General features: G+C 53.7%; 1 protein-coding gene across 2 annotated transcripts in view; it reads right to left on the reverse strand.

Annotated features, from left to right (window-relative positions):
* CACNA1H (calcium voltage-gated channel subunit alpha1 H) overlaps positions 1–22,015 on the reverse strand; it is a 112,754-nt gene that overhangs the window by 60,730 nt on the left and 30,009 nt on the right. For both annotated transcript variants that reach the window (XM_053957282.1, XM_053957281.1), the window contains exons 7-8: positions 19,899–20,673; positions 14,676–15,091 (exon numbers count right to left, since the gene is read on the reverse strand). In XM_053957282.1, coding sequence (XP_053813257.1) covers positions 14,676–15,091; positions 19,899–20,673 — 1,191 coding nt within the window. The remainder of the gene's footprint in view (positions 1–14,675; positions 15,092–19,898; positions 20,674–22,015) is intronic.

Below are 22,015 nucleotides of genomic sequence, written 5' to 3' on the forward strand. Positions count from 1 at the left end.
TAGAGCCTGGGGATGGAGCAGCTGAGGTGAGCTCTGTTTATTGTGATTTTTGTGACACTGGATCAAAGAGATCCCTTGGGATCCTGGGATCCAAGTCATCCCTAGGGTGGGTAACTCACGTTTTCCACAGGCTGGTGAAGTTCAGGGACATCCAGAGGGGACAGCACAGCTGGAGGAACCTCCAGCCCTTTTATCTCCCAAGACTGGACTGCACTTGGTCCAGCCCCAAGTTTGATAACACTTCCCAAAGAAAGAAACGCTCCCAAAGTGCTGAAGATCCCGAGGTTTAAGAGCACGGAAATGAACATCTGCAAACCCACACCTGGAACCCAGGCAGCAGCTCCTCCCTGCTCAGATCCAACACAGAGCCAGGAGAACAAATCCAGGGGAAATCCACCTTTCCTCCCCTCCAGCAAACCCAAAGCAACCCCAGCAACCATCCTGAGCTCCTTTTTTGTCTGGGAAAACACAAAGCTGTGAGAGCCCAGGGTGCTGCAGCCCTCAGCCAAAGCAGGCAGATGGGAACCTTGGAGCTCCACGCTGTTCTTCCCAGTGAATTATTGATCCCTCCTTTTAGCCACCAGACTAAAGCAGCAATTAAAGCCCATCCAGCAGGATCAGAAAGGGAAAGCAAAAAGACAAAAAGGTACAAAAGCAGAGGCTGTGCTTGCCAGCAGCCTCCAGCACGTGCAGCTGGCGCCGGGAGCGAGCGGCTCCCCAGAAGCTGCTGCTCCGTTTAAACTCGGGAATTACGGAATCATGGAATGCCCTGAGCCGGGAGGGAACGCAGGGAGCGGAGTCCAGCTCCTGCCCTGCTCAGGCACTGCAAAAATCCCACCTGTGCATCCCTGGTGTGGGAATCCAGGACATCCCTCTGGCTGCCCTGGCTGGCTCCAGACCCTGGCAGGGGCTTGGGGACCTTGGCACAAAGTCAAAAACAACCGTGGCTTTGATTTTAGTGGGAAAAAGCTGCCAACTCTGTGTGAGGAATTACAATCCACAAGGGTTTGAGTACTGTGGTAGTTGAATTAACACAGGGTGAAAAAGTGGAATTTTGGAGCTTTTTAGAATGGGGTTCAGGGACAAGATGGAGACATTTGGGCGTGTCCTGACCTTCTTCTCCTTCTCCTTGCCCTCCATGTCCTGCTGTGCTGGTGACACTTTTCTGTTGGTTTAAGGCACAGACACACTGCCCAACACCAATGACAGATATTGGCACGTTATTGTAACCACGGCACACGGAGGTTTGGGTATAAAATGTGAACACTGCCCAAGGGGGGGAGTCTGTCACAGACTGACCTGCTGGACAGACCCAGCTCCTTCAGAAAACGTGTTCTAGAGAAGAGAAAATCAACAGCCTTGAGAAGCCGACCCTGTGCACTCCGACTTCTTCTCCAGGGAAGGTGTCAGGCATCTTCCCTAAAATCCATCTTCCCTAAAATCCATCTTCCCTAAAATCCATCTTCCCCAAAATCCAACCTAAACCTCCCCTGGCGCAGCTCCAGCGGGGAGCAGAGCTCTCCGTGGCTCTCAGGAGAAGCTGCAGGCCACTTGTGCCTGAGGAATTTAAAAATAAACATTAAAAGAAACCCAAAATAAAAAATATAAAATAAATTTAAAAAAAAAAAGATTAAAAAAAAACAATAAAAAATTAAATAAGGAATTGAAAAAAAAAAAAAAAAAAAAAAACCAGCAAGCACCGACATCCCTCCTGCTCCCTGAGACAAGAGCAGCTTGTTCAGGAAAGAATTCCAAGGAAAAGGGAAGGACACCTGAGGTCAGGAAAGAATTCTAAGAACATCAGAGGTCAGGGAGGAATTCCAAGGACTCCAGAGGTCAGGAAGGAATTCCAAGGAAGAGGGAAGGACACCAGAGATCAGGAAAGAATTCCAAGGACTCCAGAGGTCAGGAAGGAATTCCAAGAACATCAGAGGTCAGGGAGGAATTCCAAGGCAGAGCTGTCCTTCAGCACAGTGGGATCACCTGGACACTGCACTGAGTGCTGGAATTTCCAAGAGGGAGCAAAAAGCAGCAGGAGAGCTCAGTGAGTCCTGCTTCTCATCCCTGTTTGTATCCCATAATTCTATCCAGGCCCAGGATTTGCACCTGGCAGAATTTCTTGATTTCAGAGCCTGGAGATGGCCCAGTGCTCCCACATTTTCACCTTTTTGGTAAAAAAAAAACTTCCCATGAAATGAAATTCTATGAAACCAGCACCAATATTCACAGAAATCACAGTGCTGGCTTTGCACTGTGCTTCTCTTGCCATATTTATTCCTAACACTGGGAGAAGAAGAAAAAGGTCTGGAAAACAGGACTTCAAACAGAGGAGGTGACTTTCCATGGGATTTTTCAGATTCTTTTTTCAGGAATGATAACTCACCCCCAAGCCTGCCCTGAATTTCAGTGTGGTCTAATGGTTATGGGAAAAAAATGATACAGGAAAAAATAAAAATCAGTGGTTCTAATTTGATATAATGGCATAAAATCACTGCTAAAATAATGACATTCAGCTGGATTAGCCCTAACAACAGCAGCACTAATTAAAATTATTGCAGTTCTCTCTTAGTGTGAGGTTGGTGAACACCTGAGACTCTCCCCAGGCAGGAGTGGGTGAGTTTGGTTTTGGGGGTCGTTAGTTCAGCCTTGGTGAGCTGGGCAAAGGGGGCTCTTAATGAACATTAATTACCTGCCACTAATTAGGGCAGCAATAACAACACCTCTCCAATCATGCCGGGCTCTGCCAACCCCCTGCACTGGAGGAGATGGCAGGCAGGGACAGCTGTGCAAAATAAATCAGGATTTCCCTGGATTCCCCATCCCTGGCAGTGCCCAAGGCCGGGCTGGACAGGCCTGGAGCAGCCTGGGGTCGTGGAAGGTCCCTGCCCATGGAACAAAATCCCTTTCAAGGTCCCTTCAACCCAAATTATTCTGGGATTATTTCATTTGCAACTTTCTCTCTTCCATGCCCCAATCAAGGTTTTTTTTTTTTTTTCCTCCCCTGTTTTTTTCCCAGCCCTGCCGTGGCTCTGAGTGGCAGAAGTGAAGAAGCAGCTCCTGCAGGGAGAGCCACGAGGAGCAGACACAGAACCAGAGCTGCTCCAGGGCCTGCATCCACCCCCTGCTCCCAGGAAAGAGCCAAACCAATCCAAACCCTCCAGGCAGGGATGGAACAGGCAGCACCAGGTTGAATTTGAGAGTGGGAGTGAGAGAATTTAGACTGCAGCTCCTGCCTGGTGGCTTTCATAAACTCCTAAAGCTCCACCACCAACCCCGTGCAAACACCGAGCCCCCGGGGAAGCCACGAGCTCCCAAAAACTCTTGCCCTGACGTGGAAATCCTCCTCGTGGGCTCCCAAAGCAGGCAGACCGCGCTGAAAAAAAGCTGCCAGATGATTTTATTTGTGGCATCCACAGCGGATCTCAAGCAATTATCTGCTGAAAGGCAGGCTGGAGGAGGTGGCGAGTGTTTCCATAGCAATGAGCTGGCATTGCCTTGGTGACCAGGGGCTGCTGCTGCAGCACCCTGACCCCTGCACAGCTGAGCACAGCACGGAATTTCCTCCTCCCCTGCCTCGTGGTGGCTTTTATTGGAGCCCAGCCCCGGGCAGGAGTTGCCTCAGGTGGTTGTGCAGAGCCAGGGAAGCATCCTCAGTCGGTGGCAGGCAAGCCTGAATTAACCTCAGGCTACGTCAGGGAAGGTACAGGTTGGATATTAGGAAAAAAAATCTCACCGAAAGAATAATAAAGTACTGGAATTGTCTTCCCAGGGAGGTGGTGGAATGTGTTTAAATGGATGTGCTCTGAATGTGTTTAAAAAAAGACTGGTCGTGGCACTTGGTGCTACAGTCGAGTTGAGGTGTTGGGGCATGGGTTGGACTTGGTGATCTTAGAGGTCTCTTCCAACCTCATTATTCTGTGATCCTGTGAACCTGTCCCTCAGCCAGCTGCAAACCAAGCCCAGCTCCAATCCTGGCTGCTCCTGAGCCTCAATCCATGAACTGGAAAATGAAAGAGAGGAGACCCAGCACTTCATTAGCCCAGACATCAAAAGCAAAAGAATCCATCAGCGTTTAAACCCTTTAAGAGAGGTCACGCTGAGAGACAGATGTGTTAACAAGGTGCAGGAGTGGCTGGCACATCAAAAAGCAGCTTTGCAGCTTCCTCCCAGGTGAGGAGCTCATCCAGATTTCTGTGGGAGAGTCAGAACCGAGTCTGTCTCCCTCCAAACCGTCTCCAGGTAAAGTTTGTGTTGGCATAAAAGCCTCATCCCGAGCTCACGTGGCAGGAAATTGTTGCATCTCTGCCTTTGAGAGCTCCCACTGCTTCCTCTCCCAGCTTTTATGGCTGGACCGACTCCTGATCCCACTGAAGCATTCCTCGAGTTCCTTTTCAAGTCCAAGCCCTGCACTCCACAACCCCAAAGTGGAGGTGCTGAACAAAACCCCAAAGGCACCTTCGGGTGCAGAAGTGGGCACGGCAGAGGTTTGGGGGAGCAGCAAAGGCTGGGAGAGAGGAGTGAGGAGGGAAGTGGGGACCTGCTGCCTCTGAGCTGCAGGGAACAGGCTCCCAGCTTGGCTCCCAAAACGGAATGGTGGAATCTTAAATATCAATCCTGGATGGAAAGGAGCCACAGGGATCATCCAGCCCTGCCCAGACCCCCCAACAACCCCACCCTGGGCATCCCTGGAGCGCTGTCCAAACCCTCCTGGAGCTCTCACAGCTTCGAGGCTGTTCCCATTCCCTGGGGAGCCTGGGCAGTGCCCAGCACCCTCTGGGGGAAGAACCTTTCCCTGAAATCCAACCTAGCCCTCCCTGGCACAGCTCCAGCCATTCCCTGGATCCCAGCAGCTGCAGATCCCGAGGAGTTTCCCCTCAGCCTCCTCCTCTCCGGGCTGGCTGAGGCACAGAAAAGTCCAGGGACACGGCCAAAACTTCACATCCTGTTGACACAGCTCCCCGGAGCCACACAGAGCCCAAAGCAGAGTGCAGCGACCCTAAAGACACACAGCCACATGCTCTAACAAGTCCTTCTACTCCAAGCACACCACTCCCGAGTAGATCTGGTACTTTCCAGGCCAAATTCCTCGTTTAAACAAAACTCAGGAGCTATTTTGTCTCCTTTCAGCAAACCTCCCTTAAAATCACCCAGCCAGGGCTTCACACTCCAGCCACGGGAGGCTGAGGAAGCACAAGGGGACAGTGCCAGCCTGGCAGGGGACACTGGGCAGCCTGGGGGACAGGCAGAGCATCCCTGCCCTCAGCCACAGGAACGGGGACATCTGGAGAACACACCAGGAATGTTCTGGAGCGCCCTGTGCCTCCTGGTGACTGCTCCCCCCTGGGATTTGAACATATGGCTGCAGCAAGCCTGCCCAGTGCCACTGTGGGTTTTTTTTAAAGCATCCAACCAGTCCCCCAGGCTCCCCAGCCTGCGTTTCCCCTCCCTATCAAACAAGGGAAAAGAATTCAATTTGGGGTTTCGAGAGCTTCCAGCTCAGAGATACAATTAGAAAAATATTCACTGCAGATGATGATAAATAACCCTGGGCTGGAGAACCTCGGCAAAGATCTGTTCTTCAGGCGGGTGTGATGACACAAAGCCTTCTGCAGGGCTGTTTTACAAGCTTTCCCCCGAGCCCAAACTTGTTAACCTTCATTTCCCTGCCTGTTTGCAGAGGAGTGACAGCTGCAGCCATAAATCCAGCACTCAGGTTTCCTGTCAGAGTTAAAAAATCAAATGTGGATGAAACCCTCTGCTGTTACACCCTGACGAGCAAGGAGGAGGGGAGGAAAAAAAAGAAAAAAAAAAAAAAAAAAAGGAGTGGGAGGAAATCCACGGCTTTCAAATAATTTCTGAAATACAAAAGGACTTGTGCAAGTTGGGTGGGAAACACGCACTGCATGGTTTCCTTCCCTCATTACCTGTCTGGGAGCCTGAGCCTGCCTGTCCATCACCCTCTCCAGGTTAAACTCAGCCTCGGGAAGAGGGAAAAGCTGTTCTTGGGAAAGGAGGGAGCTGAGGAACATCCCCCAGCCACCAGACTCCCCCCAGTGCAGCCAGGGAGGGATCCCTGCTGCTCTGGGGTGTCTGTGTGTGCTGGGAGCCTGGCAGGGGTGCCAATCCCATCATTCCAGCCTGGAGAGGTGGGGACACAGCCAGGGAGACAAGCAGAAAAATGGGAAACTCTTTTGGATATTTTGCAGAAGTGTTTTTTTTTTTTTTTGGGGGGGGGGGGGGGGGGTTATGAGTCGTTCCCCTGCATCCCCTCTGGCTCTGACGCTTCCAGAGGCACAAATTGGGATTTCTGGCTGTGCCCAGCCTGCAGCCCAGCCGCCCTGGCACACGCAGCAGCACATCAGGAGCTCCTCCAGAGCCACCCGAGGTGCTGATCCGTGCTCCTGGCAGCTCCAGGAAGGCTCTGCAGCACTCACAGGTCACTCTGAGGAGATAATTGCCCAGCAACCCACGCTGTTCTCAGCCTCTCTGGCCCAAAATCATCTCCACAAAGGACTTTCAACTCTTCCTCCGGGACAAACGATGCCCTCAGGGTGGATGTTTTGCCCCTGAACCCTTCAGGAACCAAAGGAAAATGCTGATTCTCTCCCATATCCTGTTCTCTCCCCAGTGGTTTCATTTATTCCCGTTTATTGATTGGATTTGAGGCAGCTCAGAGCTGGGAAATTCCTGCCTGGTGTGCCTGGGGAACAGAGAGCCAGGGATTTGTGCCCCCGATCCCAGCTCTGCTCCAGGTGCAGTTCTGGGAGCTGCCAGCACCCCCTGGCCTCCCACCCCACCCCAATCCAAAGGAAAGAACCAATCCATGTATAGTCATGTCGAGAGACAGGGAATTACAGGATCCATCTGTCTGCAGCAAAGCCAATTCCCTCTGGAGAATATAAAATTAACTCCTTTTTTTTTTTTTTTTTTTCTTTTTTCTTTTTTTTTTTTTTGGATTTGTTTTCTCTTTTTTACTACAGTCACAACTTTCAGATTTGTCTGCGTGTGGGACAAGGAGAGGACAAGGACAGGGAGAGAGGAGATATTAATCTGGACAGGGATGAGGCAGGAGAGAAAACTCCTGGGAAAGTGGTCTCCTGGCCCATCCTCCCTGCTCTAAAAAAGCTTTGCCACTGATGCTCCGAGGCCTGTGCACAGTGTTTTTCCCAAATTGGGAGTCAGGCTGTCTTTAGGGCTGTAAACCAGACAGTGCAAACAAAAATAGAGCTGGAAAAAGAATGTGAGCAGGGATGCCAAACCTCCCTCATTTCCAAGAGCCTCGCTCCTCTCGCATCAGCTTTCCACCCCACTCCTAAAAAGCATCCCCATCCTGGGACACAAAACCCCGGGAGGAGCTGGCAGGGTGACATTTTCAACTTCACTCATCATTCTGGGAAATCTCACTGGTTAAAAGCTGAGGAGAATCCTTGCCTGGGCTGGCAGCAGGGGGAATGGAGCTGTTCAGGTGCCCGGGGGAAGGGGCTGCATTGCCACCCTGAGCATCTTTAATCCCACCTGGCTGCTCCCCCCGTGCCTTCACAACGTTTTTCTCAGTTTCATCTGCTTTAGGGGTGCAAGGCTCTGCTCCCATTCCCGATTTTATCATCCCTTGCAATAACTCAAAGTCACTAAAACTGGAAAAGACTTCCAAGATCATCGACACACCACTAAGCCACATCATGAAATGCCACATCCACTGATTTTCCCAACGTTTTCAGGGGTGGTGACCCCACCGCTGCCCTGGGCAGCCCCTTGCAGTGTTTAACCACCCTTCCAGTGAGGAAATATTTCCTAAAATGCCACCTGGCACATCTGGCTGGCACAGAGCACATTGCAATCCTGGTCTCAGGGAACAAAAAAAAAAAAAAACAAAAAATCCCAGGAAATGCAAGATGGATGCAGAAACATCCTCAGCTGATGGTGTTCCAGCAGCTCCTCCCTCCTGTGTCAACCCAAGCCACTCCTTGCTTCCCAAGGTGCCAAAGTTTTCCTGCCTCAGCCTTCCCCAGTTCCCTCTCTGCTCTCCCTGCTTTTGTCCCTGCTTCTCCTGGAGGCTCCTGGGAGGATGGGAGCTGCTGGAGGGACCTGCCTGGGGCACTGTGACATCTCTGGGGTCCCTGATCACAGCTGGCACCGGGCAGACCCCGGAGCTGTGCCTGGGACTTGTCCTTTGTCACCCAGGGGCTGCCTGTGGAACACAGATTTGCTCCCCTGCTCAAAGCCACCCTCAGCCTCCTCTTCCCAAAGCCAGTCCCAGATGAAAAGCAGAGATCTGGCTGGCAGCAGAAGGCCCAGACCCAACAAAAGCCCCTCTGTGGTGAGGGAGCCACTCCGTGCCCGCGTCCCTCTGCACAAAGCGGCCACACGGTGCCAACCCTGCAGCACATCAGAGCCACTGTCCCAGCAGCAGGGCCTGGCTGGCATTCCCACACATTCCTGATGGAATGCAGCTGCCAGGAGCACTCTGCTCCCCCCCTGGGGGCTGGATCCTGCTGGGTTTATTTTACCTGCCAGCTGAAACTCAAACATCCTGGCTGCAGCCACCCCGGGGCTTTGGAGAGGGGGTTGTGTGGGGATCAGGGCACTGGGGATGGATCCAGAATGGAAAAAAAAAAAAAAAAAACACCACATCTGGGGGGGGTCCTGCACGCTGTGGGACTGAGCACACCCCCAGTGTGCAGGCAGCAGGGAAAGCTGTCACTGTCACCTGCCTGCCTGTCACTGTCCCCTTCTATCCCAACCCCTCGCCAGAGAGAACAACTGATGGCAGAAGTGAGGGGAAGCAGGCACTGGGAAACGTGCCTGCAGTCCCACGGGGAATTTTGGGATATTCCCATGGCTGATGAGCACAAAGCCCCCACTGCTCTGGCTCTGCCCGGGGTGCCAGCGCTGGGGTGAGTTACGACCTCAGCCCTGCCCTGCTGAGGTGCTGCTCCTGTCTGCTCCAAGGCCCAGGAAGGGAAGGATCTCTGGGATCTCTTTCCCTTATATAGTAAAAAAAAATATCCCAAGAGAAGGAAAACAGAGCAGGGGAGGAGCCCTTAAATTGGAGAAAAGGGGGAGAGAGGAGGCTCCGTGTGGAAGGACGCGGTTTATCCATGACCATGATCCAGCAGCGAGCCAGGACACCTGGAATTTCCCTGCCACCACTTCCTGCTACCCTGCCTCCGATCCCCGATTCCCTCTGAGGTGGGAATGACACCTTCCAGGTGGAAATCTCCACGTGGGAGCTGCTGCTGGCTCTGACCAGGGGGGATCCCCAACCTGGTGCTGACCTGACAGCAAGAGGGCCTGGATGGATGGATGGAAAACATCCCTTCATCCCAAAGTTCCCCAGGAAAAGCCCGTCCCTGAGGTGGGGACAGAATTCAGGTTATCCCCAAGCTGTGGAAAAAGCAGAATTTCCATCACTGATGTGTTCTCCACTGATCCAGCCAAGGCTTGGGGAGAGTTGTCCTCTCACTGCTGGGACCTTGGAGAGGGAGCAGGGGAGGGAGAGCTCGGGGTGCAGCTGGCACAGCCCAAAGCACTCCTGAGGGCAGCAGGAGGCTCACACCATCCACACAACAGCCACAAACACACCGGGCTGAATTTTCACATCCCAGCCTGGGCTGGGGGAATCAGTTTTCCTCAAATCCTGCCAGACTGCGAGTCCTGAAAATTGGATCCTGCAGAAATCTGGAAGAGAGAACAAGTTTTGCCGGGTGAAAGCGCGAATCTCAGCTCAGGGTGGTGTTTTATTGACTCACAACTCAAAAGGAATTTCAGCAATTTGCTTCAAACACTGCTGAAAAATCCTGCTTTGCTTTCTGAGTAAGTGCTGAGCTTTCCATGCCAAACCAATTTTTCAAGGCAAAATTGACAAACGCTAAAACAGGACGTCACTGCTGAAGCGAGCGCTACCTTCAATCGCACAGAATGACTTTTTTACTCCAGAATAATAAAATGTTCTACTCAAAACCAACACTCCTCTCACTCTGACAAGCCACGGACCACTGGGTGCACCTCAAGGTCAGCTCCTGCTCCAAAGGCAGCTGCTCCCAACGAAACACGCCACGGATGAGGGATCAGAAAAGCAATTAAAAGCTCTTTGAACAGCAATAGCTTGGAACAAATACTAATTTGTACTTCTCTGCTGAGGAGAGAATATAAAATAACGTTTCTAGCGCCATTTGATGTAAATGGAGCTTTTTATGTGAAGTCATTACGAGCATCAACAGCTCCTTCAGTGAATTCTTCTGGGAAGCTGAGTGGGGGGCTCGTGCATCATTTCCCTCTGCAGGGATAACACCAGCAGCTCTCCCGGGCAAATGAGGGGCTCTGTCCTTCTCCCGGATAAGCACAGAGCTGGGAATCGAGGCAGCCTGAAGGAGCAGCAATTATTTCCTCAGAGCACTCAGTGATGCTGACTCTGGGGCAGAAAGGAATCTGTTTTTCCACTTGGAAGCGTCCTGGAAGAGGATCCCTGTGCCAGGTGTGCCAGCCAAAGGTGGTGCCTTCGGAGTGCCCCGTTCCCTGCTCAGTGCTGCAGTGCCATGGCACATTCTCAGATCCTCTGGAGAGCTGTCAGCTGCAATGAATGCAGAACAAAGCCCGTCCAATGTTCTGAAATCGCCTGGAGGATTAATGCAAGGATCTTTGTGCTTGGCTCTCCTAATCCGTGGGAGCGCCCGTTGTGCCGGGGATGGACGGATTAATAAATTAATAAATAAATTTAAAATAAATAAATAAACACAGCACAGGAGGGGGAAAACAAACAGCCCAGGGAGGACTCCACAGCAGGCAATTAACCTTTGAAATCCAAGCTGTGCTGCTGCTAATGAACAGCCCCCTGGAACCTCTGAATTCCCAGCCACGTCCCAGGTGGAGCTGGCCCTGAACCCTGCGGATGTCCCGGGCAGGATCCGACTGCTCCCAGGGCCTGCAGTGCCAAGGAAACGCTTCCCATCAGCAGCTGCCCCATCTCCTGCCACCAAGGGGCTGTGCTGCCCTGAGAAAAGCTCTGCAAAGCAGTTCTGGCATCTCCTCATTTCCCCAGGAGCCGCCCTGGCCACAGGCACGGGACAGGATCCCCTGGAGGGTTTGGAACCACGGTTTGGAATAGGTGGTAGGGAGAGATTCTCCCCTGGGAGGGTGGGCAGGCCCTGGCAGATTCCCAGAGAGGCTGTGGCTGCCCTGGGAGTGTCCAAGGCCAGGCTGGATGAGGTTTGGAGCAGCCTGGGATGGTGGAAGGTGTCCCTGCCACGGCAGGGGGGGGATGAGATGTTGATATTTCAAGTCCCAAACCATTCCATGACTCCACCCAAGCCCCGTGCACTAAAGGTAAAGCCAAGAGCAGCCAGGTGAGCAGAGTGGTGGGAATTCCACATTCCCATAAAAACACAGACTGAAGTCCTGAGGGGCCTTGGACGTGGCCAGGGCTCTCTTTGTCTGGAGGCTGTGGCAGCACAACCCCAGCTCCTCCCTCTGACAGGACGGGATCCAGGGAATGGGATGAAGTCGTCCCACAGGAGGGCTAGGTTGGATTTTAGGGAAAGGTTCTGGGCACTGCCCAGGCTCCCCAGGGAATGGGCACGGCCCCGAGGCTGCCAGAGCTCCAGGAGGGTTTGGACAGCGCTCCAGGGATGCCCAGGGTGGGGTTGTTGGGGGGTCTGGGCAGGGCTGGATGATCCCTGTGGGTCCCTCCTAACTCAGGATCTTCTGTGATTCCAAAGACAAAGAAGTCCCCAGGAGCCCGGGGGGTTTTGCCTCCAGCCTGGCACCTTCCAGCCTCGATTCCCTCATCCACAGGAGCTGGACAATGATGCTCCACTGCCTCAAGAGGGCTCCGTGAGACCTCTCTGCAGAGCTCCGCCGCGTCCCAGGGTGAGAGGAGGAACAGCAGGACCGGCCCCGCTCCGTCCCCCCTCAGAACCCCTCACCCTTCCCACACACACACAGCGCTGATGCTTTGGCTCTGATCACCTCCAATAAAAACCGATTTTCTGTGTCCGTCTATCTGCAAAGCCACTGGGGACTACGGAGAAGTTGGGAAAAAACAAAAAAAACAAAAAAGGCAAGAAGCAATGAAAAAAAATGTATAAAAGGGATTGGGCATTTCCCTATGGACACTGAGGGTTGGGATGGGCTTCCCTGGGGCTGCTGCTCTGGTTTGTTTGCAGTTTGATCCAGCCACAAAACGGCCCAAAAAAAGTGGTCAAAGTCAAGGGCAGAGAAGCTGCTGAAGCTCTTTCACTCCGAATAAACGGTGGGAAGTGTTGGTGGGACGGGTTTCCTAGAGAAGTTGTGGATGTTGCATCCCTGGATGTGTCCAAGACCAAGTTGGGTAGGGAACAACCTGGGACAGTGGAAGGTGCCCATGGCAAAGTGGATGAACTTTAGAATTCCAAACCATTCCAGGGTTCTGTGGTTGTGTTTTACCGGCATCCAGCAGAGCCCTTCCCATGCTGCCACCAGCAGAGCACAGGCTTCCCTGGATTCCCTAAAAACTGCTCTTGGAGTAACACAGAACAGCTTGGTGGGAGCAAGGAAAACAGAGGAGAGCCACAGAGCAGCTCCTAAATCCTTTTCAAGTGGGGAATGGCTTCCAGATTTGGGAGGATGGAGAAGACAACAACGGCAACAACCCACACCTGGTTACAGCCTGGAGAGGCTCAGAACTTCCCACCTGGAATCCTCTGGAAGCAGACGCTGGGCAGCAGCCAGAAAGATGTGACCCCACTGTTTTTCCTGCCAGGCTCACGACCCCAAAGGGAGCTTTTCCCTCTCCCTCCACCCCAACACCTCGCTGTGGCTCCGGGACACTTTGCCCAGACACCTCCTCCTGCTCTCCACACGAAGCAGCCCCACCCCGAGCCTTGCAGCCAATTCTCACACGAGGGGGGCTCCCAAATCCCCCCGCTTTGCCCACAGAAGTGCCAAAATCCAGGGCAGTTTCCTGCTGGATTTGGACAGTGCCTCAGCCCCGGGACACGGCTGGGAGGAGAGGCCTCGGGTGAGGTGTCACCACGCTGGGCTCTGACACTCCACAACTCATTATCCCAGTGTCCCAGGCACGTGGGAGAACTTTTCCAGGTTTCACTTCCATTTTCCTCCCTTTTTATTGGGCAGTGCCTGCGAGCAGAGCTGGCAGGAATCTGCCACTCCGCAGCCAAAAAGCTTCGGAATCTTTATTGCCATTGGCTTTGAGATGCCCTAAAGCCAAGCTTTTACAAGGTAAAATCCAATAAAAGCCAGCCAGCTACAGCTCTCCTTTGTTAGCAGCAAGGCTGTAATTATCCCAATTCGCCTTTATGGGACTGACTGGGGACACACTCCATGTGATCCCTGGATTTTCTCCTGCTGCCTGCCTCAGGTTTTCCCCAAGCTCCCATCACAGCAAAATCCAAGGGCTGACAAAGCTGTATCTGCCTGACAAGGGAGTATCCATGCAGAAATGAGGGATGAATGGCCTATTCAGAAGGCACTGACAAGGTGTATTTCCCAATTTTAGAACTTCTTGTGGAACAACGAAGCAGGATTCAACAGGGAGCTGACAGGGACAGCTCAATCTCTGCTGGATTTGGACACTTTGCTGTAATTCTGATTTGTCGTTCACAGCTGAGGTTGTTTTAGCTGAGTCCTCTTTTTTTTTTTTTTGAAAGAAAATAAGTCTTAGCCTAAAATAGGGGAGGTTAAAGCACAGAAGCGCAGAGAAAATGAAGTAGCAGCACTCCAGAGGGTTTTTTGTCATGGTCCTGAGCAGTGTTTAATCCTAGGAAATGATGGAGAAGGAGCTGCAGAGCCTCTTGTCCTGCCTTTGGGTGGATTATGCTGCTCTGCCTTTCCTCCTCATTGCCAAACAGACAGCCCACAGAAGAGAGGAGGAGCAGCTTTAAAAATAACCCTGACCTGGTCATGACCCTGCAGGGAAGGTTTTAGGGAAGCACTGGGTGCCTTTGATCCCAGAAAAACAGATCCTGGCCTTGTTGGGATGCGTTTCCTGCACCTGACACAGAGGTGACACGAGAAATTCCTCGACAAAACAGTGGAAAATCCCCAATTTTTCCAAGCAAGAAAAGCCCAGAAGAACAGAACTTTGCCAGGGTGACCAAGTGGAGATGCTCCCCTGTCTCAGCTCCCTCTCCCATGGCTCAGCCCCTCCAGTCCCAGGCTGTCCTCAGCTGCCATCCCAACACTGGGAAGAACGGCACCATTCCTCTTCCCTCCCTCCAAAAACCTCAATAAAGTCCTACTCACACCCTGCGAGAGCAAATTAAAGGGTTTGGAGCCTTCAGGGACGCCCTAATTTCTTTTTCTTTGTTGCTTTTAGTATTGCCTGATAGTTTAAGTCTTACTTGAAGGTCCAGATCAAAGAAGAAATTTCTGCCTGGGTTATCTCCAGCAGAACCATCGGACCACAGTTATTTCCACCACAAATATCCCTACTTAACTGAATAATTCCCAGCCAACGAGCAGCCAGGCTCTGAGCAGACACATCCACCACAGACATCTCAGCTCTGCACGCCCCCAGCAGCACTTCCAGCTGTCCCACACCCCAAAGGCTTCTCCCGCTCCTCACGGGGTCATCTTCAGCCCCATTTCCAACCAGGAAAACCCTCGTTCCTCCTGGAATCACTTTAGAGCCGCCTCGAGGAGCACCCAAACCCCGAGGAGGAGCCCCCGAGGTCGCTCACCTGCTCGTGGTACTCGATGCCCATGCTGAGGGTGTTGATGAGGATGGCGATCATGATCCCGCGGTTGAAGTATTTGCTCTCCACGATCCTCTTGAGTTTGGTGCCGAAGGCCTTCCAGAGCTTCATCACCTTGTTCCTCTCCTTGGCTTTCTTCTTCTTCCTCCTCCTCCTGCCCCGCTGCTGCTGCAGCTGGTCCCGGTGGTCGCCGTGCCGCAGGTCCTGCGTGAACTCGTAGACGCCGTTGCTGTCGGAGTCGCCGTTGCTGTCGGAGTCGCTGAGGGCGAACTCGGGGTCGTCCAGGAGGCTGGCGCAGAAGGGACAGTCCTGCAGCTCGCAGCTCAGCCCGGGGCCACCAGGGCTGGGCAGAGCCCCGGCCGCGCTCAGCCCCGACAGCCGGCTGGGCGTCCGGCGGAGACCTGCGGGGACAAGGGCACCCTGAGACACCAGGAGACACCATGAGACAGCAAGAGACACCATGAGACGCCACGAGACATCGAGAGACATCAAGAGACATCGAGAGACATCGAGAGACATCAAGAGACATCGAGAGACATCAAGAGACATCGAGAGACATCAAGAGACATCGAGAGACATCGAGAGACATCAAGAGACATCGAGAGACATCAAGAGACATCGAGAGACATCAAGAGACACCACTGAGACACCATGAGCCAGCAAGAGACACTGGGAGCCACTGAGAGCCACCAGGCACCAAGACCCACCGCTGAGAGCCACCAAGAGACACTGCTGAGAGCCACCATGCACCGAGAACCATTGTGAGACACCACTGAGAACCACCAGACACTGAGAGCCACCGTGAGACACCAAGAGACCACTGAGAGCCACCATGCACCGAGAACCATTGTGAGACACCACTGAGAGCCACCGAGACACTGCTGAGAGCCACCGTGAGACACCAAGAGACCACTGAGAGCCACCATGCACCAAGACCCACCACTGAGAGCCACCATTCACCGAGAGGCATTCAGAGACACCACCAAGAGCCACCATGCACTGAGAGCCACCATGAGACAGTGCTGAGAGCCGCCATGTACCAAGAGCCACCGCTGAGACACCACTGAGTGCCACCACGCACCGTGAGACACCACTGAGTGCCACCATGGGACACCACCGAGAGCCACCAGACACCAAGAGTCACCATGGGCCACTGAGAGCCACCGTGGGCCATGAGCCACTGTAAGACACCACTGAGAGCCACCACGTGCCATGAGCCACAGAGAGCCACCACTGAGTGCCACCGTGGGCCATGAGCCACTGAGAGCCACCACTGAGAGCCACCGTGGGCCATGAGCCACTGAGAGCCACCACTGAGAGCCACCGTGGGCCATGAGCCACTGTAAGACACCGCTGAGAGCCATCATGCACCAAAAGCCACCGTGGGCAACCAAGAGCCACCATGTGTCAGGAGAATTGTGCACCAGAAGCCACCATGCACCAAGAGCCACTACACACTGTGAGCCACTGAGAGCCACCACATGCCAATGTGAGGTCATTCCCCCTTGTCCTGTTGTTCCCTGGGAGCAGAGCCCGACCCCCCCGGCTGTCCCCTCCTGTCAGGGAGCTGTGCAGAGCCACAAGGTCCCCCCAAGCCTCCTTTTCTCCAGGCTGAGCCCCCACAACTGCTCCTCACAGGAATTATTCTCCAGACCCTGTAAAAGCCTTCCATCCATCTATCCTCCCAGGCAGCTCTGGTTTTGCCTCACTTTCCCCTCTTGGTCCCTCTTCCCGCCCTCCACGGGCTCTCCACTCTCATTTTGTGTCCCAGGCCCAGTGATGGGCCCATCCCTCCCTTTCCTTGCTCCTGATTATCCCGGAGCAGGCTCCCATCATTAACGATCTCTGAGCGCTCTCAAGCTCTTCCACCCAATTTAGCCACCGCTGCCATTTAGTTCCTAATGAGGAGGGAGAGGGAGAAGGGACCAAAGGTGGCTGCTGGGATCGCAGCTCGGAGAGTCACCGAGTCCCCTCAGCCTCCTTCAGCCTCTAATAAAGCTCAGGTGGATTCGCTGCCTGAGGCACAGGGCTGAGCCTTCAGGGGGATTTAAAATCAAACTCATGTTTTGTGGTGTGAGGAGAAATGCTGGTTGTCCTGGAGCCAGGGAATGGAAGGACAGGGACAAGAGTAACTGGGATGATTTGGGTGGAACGGCACCCAGATTTTATTTCCTCCTATTTAGCAGTCCAATCCTTAAGTTTCCTCATATTTAGGAACCTTATTCTCAGTCTCCTTATATTTAGGAACCAGATATTAATGGCACGATCACGGGATCCTTCCCACAAAATTCTGTTTAAGCATCAGTTCCTTGAGGTTCATGGACATAAGGCAAAGGGACAATTTCCCCCTCTCACAGAACCATGGAAAAGCTCACCAAGTCCATTAAGCCATATCCAAAAGTGCCACATCCACTCGTGGTCCCTGTCTGGAGGTGGGACGGCGACCACTTGGATGAGTTTTGGGGAGCCCAGGCTAAAAGCAGTGGCTGCTCCTGGCTCTGAGCCCTGGAGCCTGGAGCTCGCCCAGCAGGAACGCTGATTCCAGCCCCAGCTCCAAACCCAGCCGACGCATCCCCTCGCTGGAAAACCGGGATGTGACAAGAGTCAAAGCACGTTTTCCTCGCCGGAATGTCACACGGGTGACAGTGGCCTTCAGAAGGGCCTTGAAGGACGGGCCCGGCTCCTGGGCATTGCGTCAGAGCCGCCGCCGGGAGCGGGAATGTTTTGCCCCTTGCACGGCTCGGGACCGAGCCAAGGGGGGAAGGCTCAGCCCAGCCCCGGCAGCAGCACAGGGAGGGGGTTTGCCAGATGGCTTCTAATGCTATCAAAGTGTTAAAAAATGATATGAAAAGCCCTGGCGCCGCAGATGTCTTCAAAATACCAGAGTCTCCTTGGCTGCCTGCTAAAATAACCTCCAGCATTGCAGGGCACGGGAACACGGGGAACAGGCTGTACTCGGAGCTCTTCAAATCCACAACAAAAGAGGCAGGAGAAAGCTCTCTCCCACTACTGCATCCTTCCCAGCAGACACCAACCTGGGGCTGGGAGAGCCCGGGCTGTTAATGCTCCTTCAAGCTCTCAATTAGCACTTCTGTGCTCTCCCTGCACAAGTCTTGCACTGAACACGCTCTGCTTGTTGGCTTGGGAGGGGAGAGAGAGAATTAAAGGCTCTTTGTTTCCCCCAAAAAAGGCTGAGGGAGGGTTGGGGAGAGCTTGGGATTCTTGCTCGTGGCTCCTTTGCTGAGTTTTAGGGATGGAGGAATGGGAATTGGGGGCTGTGCCTGGCAGAGCTCCACCCCGGCACCTTAAAGATCATCCCAAAGCCTGGAAGTCACATCCAGCACCCCTGGAAGCCACATCCATCACTCCTGGTGCAGAACTGACCCCGACTCAGCCCTGCAGGAGTGGCTGAGTGGGAAGAAGGGCCTGGAAAGAGGCAGATCCATGGAAGGGAAGAGCTGGGCACTCCCAGGATCTCCAGGTCTGCCCCGAATCCCTCCCCAGCCCATTTCCCTCCAGGGGTGGATGAGCAGCCTCTCCCCTCCTTCCAGCCTTTCCCAGCTGTGAGCACACTTCTGGAAGAGACAAAACAATTCCAGGAGATTTGTTTAAAGCGTTTTGGCATCCTCTGGGCTGAAGTCCCTCTGTGGAAAGAGGACACTGTAATTGCATTATTAATGACAACTCAATCTAATCCCAGCTTTCAAAGAACCACCCCAGGCTGCGGGAGAATCTCCTAAATCACTGAGTTGGCTCGGGGATGTCACAGCTGGGACTGAGATTTGGGCCTTTCTTCTCCTAAAAAGGACCCCAGCAGCAAGCAGGAGGATCCAAAGTCTGACTTCAAGAGCTCTTCCTGCTCCTTTCTTTCCCAGTTCCAGCCTTCTGCAGAGCCTGGGTTTTTATCTCAAGGTAAAAACGCATTCTCCTAAAAACCTTCATTAATTGGCACAGCTAAGGATGAAGCAGTGATTTATAAAAAGTCCTCGCTGAACAACAGAACTGTTGGCAGTAACCTTGCCCCCCGTGCCAAGCTCCCGAGCGTTCGGAAGCGCCTGCCCGAGGCAGTTCCTATAAACAATCCACTTTTACCCTTTTGTGTGGTCCTTAAAAACAACAAAATTAACAAAGGCAAGGCTCTCGAACTCTCTGTCAAGCAAGCTTTCCTGTGACACCCCCAAGCCAGGCTTGGTATTTTTTCAGCCCATCCATCACCAGGATAAATATTTGTGTCCATGCAGACGCAAATAAACAGTTTTGGAAAACACAGGCATTGAAAAAACCAAATGACGAGTTTGGCTTAAAGAGATTAAAAAAAAATAGAAGCTGGATCTTTGTGACTTTTCACTGTTGGAGGGCTTAAGAGTATTTTGCAGCTTTTAGCTCCAGCCACGAGGACTGGAAAAACATTTTATAAAATAGAAATCCAAGTGTTGCGTGTAATCACTGCTCCAGTGGGTGATTTATATGTGAGGGGAGATAAAACCTCCCTGCCTGTGCTGGGGTGGCTGCATCTGTGCACAGAGGATGGGACAGAGGCACTGAACAGTTCCCCAAAATGCTCCCCAGATGGAATGGAGCCCCAAATCTGCAGGAAAACTCACTTGCACATTTCTTCTGCACACAGGGAAAGCCTGAGATGTGCAGCTCTGCTCCTGTCCTGCCCTCCACACGTCCTCTGAGCACTGAAACTGCTGCTCCTCCTTGCCAAAAAGAGATTCAGAGGCTCCAGGGCCCATCAGAGCAGAACTGGAAGCGTCTGGTTCGAGTTCTTTCGGTGCCTGCCTGTTTTAAACGTCTCAGTTTGCTTTATCTTGTGCTTCTCCTGCAGATTCCACCTGCTCATCCTCTTCCAGGCACCACCTCCCAGCCCCTGGGGGCTCTCTGCTGGAGCTCCAGCATCCACTGGAGGTGTAATCCCAGGGGCTGCAGAGCTCTGGCTTTGGGTGGGAAGAGCGGGAGCACCTCCAGGACATCACAAAGCACACGAGAGCTCAAGCCCTGATTTTGTAGCCACAGCAGAGAGGCCTCCAGCAGTGGCCTGGACCACCCATGACGGTAAATCCAAAAATTCACGTGTCCCACCTCTGGCCCCAGCACACTCCCATCATCCCAACCCTCAGCTCCGCGCAGGGCTGCCGCTAAAACCTCGGCTCTTGAGCCGTTTGCCCTCCTCCCAAAAAAAAACCCCAGCTCGGTTGCCCTTACCATGCTCTCCCACCAGCTGCTGCAGCTTCCCGTACGAGTCCAGGCCCAGATTCCCCGGGCTGTTCCCCGCGGCCGCCGGAGAACTCCCGTTCCTCTTCCCTTTGGGCAGCGCCGCCGAGCCGCCCTTGCCGCCGGGGGAGGGCAGGATGGTGGGGTAGTTCATGCCGCCGTGGCTGCCCAGCCCGGCCGCTTTGCTGCCCACAGGGCTACCGGTGGCCTTGCAGCCCCCCGGGGGCCCCTCCACGTGGCAGTCGGCGTGGTAGATGCTGTGCACGGCCCCGGCGGGGCCCGGCGGCCTGGGCGAGGCGGGCGGGGGCAGCATCAGCTGCCGGCCCGGCTTCATCACCTGCAGCTCCAGCTCGCAGAGCTCGGGGTTGGCACGAGGCCCCCGCGGGCTCCCGTTGCTGATGTGGTAGTGGTGGTGGTGGTGGTGGTGGTGGTGGTGGATCAGGTGGTGGATGGAGGTGATTCTCCTCCTGCCCCGCTGGCTCTGCCCGCCGCCGCCGCTGTTGGGGTTGACTTTTTTCCGGCGTTTGCTCTGCCAGTTGTTGTAGAGGCGGATGGTCCTTCTCTTCACCTTCCTGAAGATGTGGCAGATGTACTTGAGCAGCTCCTCGTAGCAGCTGCCCGGCTCCGAGAAGCTGGCGATGGTGCTGTCGTTGGACAGGTAGCGCGCCCGCTGCTCCTGCATCAGCTGGTTCTCCCGCTGCTTGGTCTCCGAGAATTGGGTGGCGATCACCACCAGGCACAGGTTGATCATGAAGAAGGAGCCGACCTGGTGGGGAGGACAGGGGAAGGAGTCAGCAGGGATGGCAGGCAGTGAGGGAAGCTGCTCGCCGCCACGCGCGGTTCTCGGCAATCCTGGGATTCCCGAACGCGCCAAATCCCGGGGCTGCTCGCCAAACGTGCTGTCAACGTGTGCCTGAGCTGCTAAATCTGCTCTGAAGCATGATCAATAATTTTAGCAACAGCCTTCTCCACTCTCCTCTCCTCTCAGCAGGGACATTTGCTCAGACAGGTGCAGGAAACACACACGGTCCCCAGCACAACGGTGCTTTGGACATTCACAGAATCACAGGACAAACCAGGCTGGAAAAGACCTTTGGGATCATCGAGTCCAGCGTCTGACCCAACACCTCCTCATCAACCAAACCATGGCCCCGAGTGCCACAGTTTCCCCTCCTGGTCTCGTTAAACACATCCAGGGATGGTGACTCCAGACCCCCTCCCTGGGCAGACCATCCCCAATCACTCTTCCCGTGAAGAACTTTTTCCTGAAATTCGGCCAACCTGCAGGGAAAGATGATTTCAAGTCCAATTTGTGCTGGTTTGAAACATCCTCTTCTCTTCTTCAATCATTTCACACCCCAAAAGAGTGTGAAATCATTCTGGGGGTACAGTCAGGGCCCGTGGACCTGTGACCTGGTGCTCCTGTGGCTCCCTGACACAGAAAAGCATCTCCAGGACACTCAGTGCTCCCGAGGGGCTGATTCAGTCTCTGGGTGAGCTGACACGTTCTTGGGTGACACCAAGTTCTCAAAATGAAGTCCCAAGGACAAGAATGTGACGTGACCTAAAGCTGCATCCTCCCCTCAGCTGTGGAGCCCACAAAGGGATTTTTCACCACTCGAGTTCCTAAATCAGCCAAAGGGAAATGCCAAATGCTCCCAGCAGGGAATTGGTGCCCTGAGGGGGTGAAAAGGGAGTGACCTCAGGGCAAGGCCGGCCCTGGGCATGGATGGATTGAACCTGGAATTGTCTGGTGAATCCTCAGGGGAGCTGTGTGGAGATGGTTTGTGGTGCTGCTCTCCAGAGTGTCACATCAGCCTGGAGGCTGCCAGAGAAGCAGCAGAGGTGCCTTTCCCAGCTCCAGCTGACTTGGGCAGGAGTCACCCTCTGGCTTTTCCACGTGGATCCACTTGGAGAGAACAGCTCAGGGGAGTGGAGCGTGAATCTCTGCTCATGGCTCCAGCTCAGAAATCCCTGACTGCTCCAGGGCACTCTCACCCTGCTCTCATCCAGGTTTTCCCACTGCTGCTGGGAACTGGTTGGACTTCCCAAGGCCTCCAAACCCACCCTGACAAGGACAGGGTTACCTGGAAGGACTGTCCAGTCAC

This window comes from Vidua chalybeata, chromosome 16 (assembly GCF_026979565.1).
Source record: "Vidua chalybeata isolate OUT-0048 chromosome 16, bVidCha1 merged haplotype, whole genome shotgun sequence".
NCBI classification, from domain to species: domain Eukaryota; kingdom Metazoa; phylum Chordata; class Aves; order Passeriformes; family Viduidae; genus Vidua; species Vidua chalybeata.